The 8135-nt window shown below is 36.2% G+C and overlaps 2 protein-coding genes and 1 non-coding gene across 4 annotated transcripts in view; 1 reads left to right on the forward strand and 2 right to left on the reverse strand.

Annotated features, from left to right (window-relative positions):
- Positions 1-1389, reverse strand: part of LOC109209003 (protein MIZU-KUSSEI 1-like) — a 2292-nt gene extending 903 nt beyond the window's left edge. Inside the window, exon 1 of the mRNA XM_019372172.1 lies at positions 842-1389. Coding sequence (XP_019227717.1) covers positions 842-1249 — 408 coding nt within the window. The 5' untranslated portion in view covers positions 1250-1389. The remainder of the gene's footprint in view (positions 1-841) is intronic.
- A 470-nt stretch (positions 1390-1859) lies between these two features.
- Positions 1860-1931, forward strand: TRNAW-CCA. Its single transcript has one exon. It is a non-coding gene; the product is annotated as a tRNA-Trp (tRNA).
- A 678-nt stretch (positions 1932-2609) lies between these two features.
- LOC109208990 lies at positions 2610-7388 on the reverse strand. 2 transcript variants are annotated; one of them, XM_019372159.1, is made up of 5 exons: positions 7008-7388; positions 4063-4113; positions 3511-3644; positions 3123-3214; positions 2610-3024 (listed from the first exon to the last, which is right to left on the reverse strand). In XM_019372159.1, exons 1-5 carry the CDS (start codon positions 7371-7373, stop codon positions 2975-2977), a joined length of 693 nt encoding a protein of 230 aa, XP_019227704.1. In that variant the 5' UTR covers positions 7374-7388; the 3' UTR covers positions 2610-2974. The 2 variants fall into 2 exon arrangements, with proteins under 2 accessions (XP_019227704.1, XP_019227703.1); XM_019372158.1 differs by having other exon boundaries at positions 2610-3035.
- Positions 7389-8135: the final 747 nt, after the last annotated feature.

The following is an 8135-nucleotide window of genomic DNA, read 5'->3' on the forward strand; positions in this document are numbered from 1 at the left end:
CCCCCCCCACATCAAGAAATATTATGTGTAGAAGACTTAAAAAGGGACAAACTCTACTAAAAGAGTCCCTATATGTAATATATAATGAGTTTAAGTTCGGTTAGCAGTGCAAAAAATATTTACACAATCAAACAATAACAACAACAATAATCCTGTATAATCCCGCTAGTAGAGTCTTGGGAGGGTAGTATGTAGACCTTACCCCTACCCAGGGGCAGAGACGCTGTTTCCGATAGACCCTCGGCATCCCTCCCTCCAAGAACTCTCCATCTTGCTCTTGGGGTGACTGGAACTCGCAACCTCTTGGTTGGAAGTGGAGGGGTTGTGAGTTCGAGTCACCAAGAGCAAGGTGGTGAGTTCTTGGATGAGGGATGGCGAGGGTCTATCGAAAACAGCCTCTCTACTCCATCAAATCACTCATATTAAGATAATTATTAAACATTAATTGATAATTAAGTAAAATATAAATAAAACTGCAATCACAAGTCAAACTAACTTATTTGTGTAAAATAAACTTTATACTGCTAAGTGCTAATGTATATAAAATTAAATCCATAATTTATATTCCATCTATTTCAATTTATTTGGCGATCTTTGACTAGGTACAAAGACTAAGATAGAAAAATTACTTCTGGAACTTATAGTTTTAAAATTCCATGACATTTGTCGCTAAAAAGCAATTTCATTAAGGGTTAAAGGAAAAATTCAAACGTCAATTTATTTCAAGATATAAAAAGATGTAATTTTTTATAACGAGCTAATAAGAAAAGAGTGCTACACAAAAAATAAGAAAACTCTAAATTTAGGACCAAAGGGACAAAAACAAAAAAGCAATACTAACCATGCCAAGATTCATTTCCTTCTGCAAAACGTTGGTTTGCAAAGCGAGTTCGATAACAACTGTGGGAAGAGTTCTAGGGTTTTCTTGAATAGAGATACTAACACGTCCTTTTCGATATCCAAACAACGTACCGGTGATTCTTGAACCTGGAATTATACGGCTATTACTGTCCGGTAATCGGCCGCCGGGGAGAGAAGGAAGCTTGCATGCAGGTGTAATAATGGGGAACGATCGGAAAACGTTTCGAAAAACACGAAAAACCCTAGTTCGATTTTTTTTCTTGGTAGAATTAGCTGGCTCAACGAGGGATAATTGCGGAGTTGGTGGTGGAGGTGGAGTCTTTTTTGAAGAAAAAGACGAAGATGATGATGAGCTAGCTCTTGGCGTTGATTGTGAATCCTGATCCATTGCTGGTTTCCGTTATTAGGGTAACCAGCAATGGATGAGGTAAATTACACAGAGAAGGAAGAAACAAAGATTAAAGATGTTGAATTTTGCATTTAATGGAGATTGGGATAGGGGTAGGAGGGGAGAGGGGGTTGATTGTAGTTTGATTTCTTGGTGTAGGTGTTTGGAAATGATATTCCTTTGTTTTTCTTCGGCTTGAGTTTAGTTCCTTAGTATTCGGAACCTAAAATGGTGGAACTAATTAACCAATACTATCATTACCTATTTACTTTAGATAAAAAAGAGTCGAAACTCATGTTATTAATAAACTATAATAAATATTTATTGTACTAATAATTTGATGTAAACACATCATACGATAAGTATTTACTAGTTTAATTTAACCCACAAAAATAGAGTACCATACCCAAAAAAAAAAAAAGGACTGAAAAATTAGAATTCTGACTCCTTGGATAGGACTATAACGCTAAGATATTATATTAGGGAAGTTGTATTTTATATAATTTTTCTTGAAGAAATTTACCGGAAAGTTCAATAATATGGACTTTAAAATATCTAATTATATGATGCTATTAATCAATTAATATTTGTACTGAAATAGTATCACCTCGGATCCGTGGCGCAATGGTAGCGCGTCTGACTCCAGATCAGAAGGTTGCGTGTTCGATTCACGTCGGGTTCAATCCCCCCGATCCAAAATCGGATCCATTCTTTTGTTTCTCCAATATTTTCAAATCCATTTTTGTCGCTTTTTCCCACGAATTTCCCCTGAATAGATGGACAAAATCTGAGACTCCAGTATCAGCAACTTCACCATCTAACATTATACAAAATTGCAAATTATGAGATTTTGCTCTTCAAAGCTAATTTGCACATTAATTTTAATTCAAGTATTTAGTACTGTAACTCTCTTTTAAAGGGGTGGCATAACGGTTAAAGAGTTGGAATATCAGCAAAAGTAGCACAAGATTAATTCTTTCATCTACCTGAGCTTTGTAGGGTGGGGTTGCCTATAAAACATATGCTAGTGGAACGTAGCAATAAATTAGTCGATGTGCTAGCAAGTTAACTTGAATACTACAATTATTTAAAAAAAAAAATTAGATTAGTAACTTTTTTTATTGGTGTGCTGGTTGTTGCCCTTCCTTTTACATTTTCTAAGCCGAGGGTCTACCGGAAACAACTTCTTCATTTTCTTGAAACTAGGGTAAGGTCTACATATTCACTACCCTCCCCAGACCCCACTTGTAGGATGCACCGGATTTGTTGTCGTTGGATTAGTAACTTTTGAAAGCGGTAATGTTGATTCAAAGATCATACCAAAATTTTGACCTATAAGTTCTTTGACTATTCTGGAAAATAGGGGCAAAAAAATAAAAGGATATTCTTTGATAGATTAAAGTATGATCCTACTTAACTACGAAATCATGGATCAGCTACCAAATCCATGAACTAGGGGAAGTTAACATAGACAAAAGTCTGAAGTATATGAACGCAGCAAGAAGGAAACAACATTCAATTACAACCCATTGAACGACAACAGACATTTTACAAGAAATATGTATAAGGCGGATTTGATTTCCTTGGACCTAATGCTTTTGGCTCTATGCCTTTGCCCTGGACGCCAAGATATTGAGGATCGTCCTGGAATACCGGGTGAGGGTGAAAAGCATTTGTAGAGCAGCACGACCTTTAACGATTCCCTCCCTTAAGTCCCTCGCCTTTTTAGCTAAAGCTGGTCCTGTTGTCCTGGTCTCCGTTGGGACTAGTAGACTCTGCATGTTTGCTAATGAAGTAAAGATGAAGCGAAATTCATCACCTGAAAACATCTCAATGATCATAAAAGAGCAACGACAGCTAAATGTCTAATAACCTGATTGAGCCATGCTTGAAAACTGTCGCAATCTTTCCTCTGCCAAGCGGACAGCTCGAGTTGAGCTTCTAACACCTTGTGCTACTCCTTGGCTGGAAAGATCAAGACGTCAATATTAGCATCATGTCCAAGGATACTTCCACAAATTAATGACATATAACTGAGAAGGGGAGCCTTGGCGTAACTGGCAAAGTTGCTGCCATGTGATGCAGGAGATCACGGGTTCAAGCCGCGTAACCAGCCTCTTGCAGAAATGCAGGGTAAAGCTGTGTACAATAGACTCTTGTGGTCCGGCCGTTCCCGGGATCCCGCGCATAGCGGGAGCTTATTGCACCGGGCTGCCCTTTAATGACATATAACTGAATAAGTACATTTGTTTTGTACTAACCCAAGGTCACTGAGCTCCATAGTAAGGTCACTGATTTCCATACCAGAGAGTCGAACTGCAGCCATAGTGTCAGGAAGCTCCTCTCTAGTAACATCCATTAGCTTCTCTAGCGACTCTGCAGCTCGTCTAAAAGCCTAGAGTCGAAATTGAACATTAAGTTATTGAGATATAGAAACATGCATGCACCACATCTGATTATATGATTCTTCTAGCAGATAAATTACACTTTCTTCAGCTTTCAGTCTCAACTCTCACGTCAATATTTCATTTCCCAGAAATGAAAGAAGTTCACAACAGCCTTAAACTGCTTCCAAAGTTCCAGTGGCGAAGCCAAGAATTACGCCAAGGGTGTTCAAGATTTAATATACATGTTCAGTATAAATTTTTATATACACAGTATAATTTTTCGACGAAGGGTGTTCAACTGACCACCCTTCATTGTATGTGGCTACGCCACTGCAGAGTTCTACTGCATAGGTACTTCTTGCATGCAGACCTCATAAATAATTACTGGAAAAGTATAATGACCAGGAAGAATTTGTTGACACATACCAGAAGTGTTGGAATTGCAGAAAAAAACAGCCAGGTTGCAGATATTGCTGCCTGTCAAAGAATACAAAGTAGGTATATCAGAAAATTCGGGTTCTAAGTTAAATACCCACAGAAAGAAAATTAAACTGAAGTTTCTCTACGGCATGAATGTACGTGAACTAATTGGCAACCTATCCCAAGTTATGACTTGACAAACACTTAGACCTCCATTTATGACAGTTGATGAAATACGTATAAAGTAAAGTAAGTGTTTGAATCAGCTGGGAAGGGAGAAAAACCAAAAAGAAATGAAAAGTGAAACATTACTCTTTAGCTAGGAAGGGAAAAAGGAAAATAAAAGAAAAGCCAACTATCGGTCTTTTTTTATAAAGGAGTGGGGCAACAGTAGCAAACGAATGTAGTTAATACGGTCCAAAAAAGTTTAGCTTTCGATTCAACTGTATCCCTGTAAACCAACTCATTTAGTTGCATCCTCATTACAGAACTCAGTGGTCTAACTACCTCTCATCCTTCCTATCCAATGTTTACAAGAAGCCTGAGAAAGCAGAGATTTGCCTCTACGAGAGTATGCCCGAATGGCTGACGAGTCAGCCACTTGATTGCCTTCATTGTAACAGTAACTTGATTGTCACAGCCATCCCTTATAAGTTTCATCTAATCAACAATAGAACCAAATACTTCTAAGAAGACACTTGAACATGTTCTGTCTCGGGTGTACTCATTTGTTTATTTACTTCACTTGTATTTTTTACACTATTCTATTTCATTAACATATAAAATAATACTTCATTTATTTTTATTCACATTACTCTTATTCGATACCATCTCTTTTAGCTCTTCAATCCACCCGCATGCCCTCATTGAACCTCGTTGTATCCCAAACATACCCGTGATCTCTCCGCCAACCTTGCAACTGCATACCCTAACCCCTCCTGTCACAAACACCTGCAATCCTCGCCCATCTCACAAAAACTTCTTTGGGAGAAAATTTCATTAGTTCATGTAAGGCACAATGAAATGAAACTAAATTATCTTTCTAGAGCTCAAATCATTAATTTACATGTTCAGAGTAAAGCCAATTAATGGTGGCATCACAAGTGACTTCAGGAACCAAATCTGCAAATTACAGGCTTACAAGAGACCCACTCCAGTACTATTACATTTATATAAAAGCAGGTAGTTATAGACCTATTAATCACAAAATACATTTTTCCAATCTTCCTGAACATGGTTTGTTTTAGCAAGTTAAGATTGTGATGGAAATCAGATACATCCTCCTCTTTTCTTCTAGATCAGTATCACCTTTTTTTAATCTCATTAGTCTTCAATGGAAGGAGGAAAAGAAAGAACGAAAAAAGTTTGCACTTATGACGAGCTATGATTATGCACATTATGGGTAGGTAACAAATTTAGGATCATATGACAGATTGCAAACACTATATATGCTAATTTAACATAATTTAAATGTTGCATGTCAAATTAAATAATGCAAAAATAAATAAATTGGGGATTATCTTCCCAACTTAGTCACTCATAATATAGCCACTTTACTAGCTGCATAACTAGTTGCTTCAAAAACCAAAGTACAATCTATGGGGTCAAACCGCCACAGACAAGCCAGTAACATTTCCAAGCAGGAACTACAGAGGTGTTTGATTAGTAAAGTTAACAATGTTCGCCCGTATTTAATTGCATCAGTCCTCCAAGAACGGGAGAAAAGAGATAGAAAGGCAAGAAACTAATAGTATTTTACAGCGAGCTAACAAAACAACAACTAAGCTTCAATTAACAAACAACAACTAAGCTTCAACCCAAAATAATTGGGAGGAGCTATACAAATCTTCCACATTCACTCTGTTCTATTGGACTTGCTTTATTCCAAAATTCCATGGTGTGTCTTTTAAGGCAAATTAGGAGTTCTCCAAAAGTAGATGTCATAATTTGGCTAGTTTACAACGGTCATCTACCTAAGCAACCCTACTCCTTTATGTGGAATTGGAACTGACAAGGTGAGTCTCGATAATATGAATCTTACATAGATGTGAAGGTAACATAGGCAGGGTTTAGCTTAAACACAAAAACAAAACAAGAAACAAGCACAATATGGCAGAATCCTAAGAAATCCTTGAGTAATTTCCTTATAACTTATTCTAGTCAAGCTATCCACAAGCCAATAGAGAGAAAATATGCACAACAGCTAGAATGTCGTAGGAATCGCTCAAAACTACACGAATGAACAATGTATGAGAATAACACTGATATACTTATCCACGTGCACACACACACATAAATATATAGAGAAGCCAGAGGTTTCAAATTAAATGATTGAAAAACTTGCAGTCAATATTCAACTTATTTACATCTTCTCATACCCAAAGAATCACAGTTTCCAAAGATACAGCCTGTCCAACTCCTTTTTTATTTCTTGTGTTCAGTAAAACACTCAAAAAACACTTGTAATATGACGCAGTTGGGGGTATATTTTAAACTCAAACACTGTTTTTATAGGTTTATCATCTGTTGTAATAAGCTATATCCATAACCTGTCATATTATAAAGGTGTTAAAGTAAATTACTCTCTTTATTTTAGAAATGGTGGTGTCAGGATCAGCTTGCGCGCAAATCTACTGTCCCACTCGACCTACTACCACCCACCCATACATATACTCGGTAACTCTATCTACCAAGGCTAAAATTACTCTCTTTTTTCTTTTCCTCATGTTTGCTTATCAACAAAATCATTCCTTTCCCTAGTTTTTCTAAGCAGCCAAACAGACTTTAGTAATATTCCAATCTTCCCCCCCAAAAGTTCCAATTTTTAGACAATAAATCTCCTATATTCGCATTATCAAAATCTCGCCAAGTAATTAAAATAATAAATAAAGACAATAAAGCAAAATTCAGATGTGTTTATACGTAAGAGAGTGAAAGGAAAGAGTACATACAGCGCAGGCAATGAAATTGAGGATATGAATATGGCGATGAGTTAGAGTCCATTGAACCGCCGAGGAAGAAGAATATCCAACTCTGGAATTCAGATGAGAGGTAACTAACGGCTCAGATGACGAAGCATTTTCAGATTGGACGGAAAGAGACGCCAATTGTCGTTGCGGCAACCGGATACTAAACTGCCGGCCGGAATCCAAGTTCCCGGCGACTCCTTGGTCGGAATTTGTATTAAGCACCGGCGACGGTAGCTGCAACTTGAGTGTATTCAACATTTGTTTTTCAGTATTCACGCTCAGTGTGTGTAGCGTGTGAAATGGCTCGTCGCCATTTTCGATGTTTGAGCTAAAGGACATTTGTGGCATTTCAAGGGTTGATAGTCGCTCTTAGTATACGCGACTTAGAAGGTATTAAGTAGGGATGTACATAGGTCGGGTTGGTTCGGATTTTCTAATTACCAAACCAAACCAATTGTATCGGATTATTAAATCTAAAGACCAAACCAAACCAACAAAAGTTGGATTTTTCAACCTCGGTTTTTCTCGGGTTTTTCGGGTTCTCGGGTTTTTTCGGGTTTTTTTTATAAAGTCTTCATAGCACAAAATATAGAATTTGTGCTCCAAATATTTCTTAAAAACATCCTAGTAAGATATAACTATATAAGGTGTTTTTAATAAAATAACATAAATATAAGATGAGTTATGGCATTGTACTAAAATATTAAACAATAAAGATAATAAAATCGTATAAAATAAGTATTATTGATAAGCCATAATGAAAACAAACATAATTTAAAATTACTAATAAGTTTCTAAAATAAGTACTAGTATTATTTACATGACTAAACACTAAAAGAAAAATAAGTTATGCATTTTATCTAAACCACAAAAAAACTAAAAAATAAATATCCAACACTATTTTCATTCATAGTACAATTGTATTGAATATCTTTTATTAGCATTAATATTAATTTGATATTGATTTAGGATTTATTTGAGTTACTAACATTTATGAACTATAAGACTTATTGGATCATCCAAAAATTATAAATACAAGTTTGAAATAATACGTAAAAAGATAAAACTATGAAAAAACTTAAGAAATATTTATAAACTACACTACAATAA

Source organism: Nicotiana attenuata, unplaced genomic scaffold (assembly GCF_001879085.1).
Source record: "Nicotiana attenuata strain UT unplaced genomic scaffold, NIATTr2, whole genome shotgun sequence".
NCBI lineage: Eukaryota > Viridiplantae > Streptophyta > Magnoliopsida > Solanales > Solanaceae > Nicotiana > Nicotiana attenuata.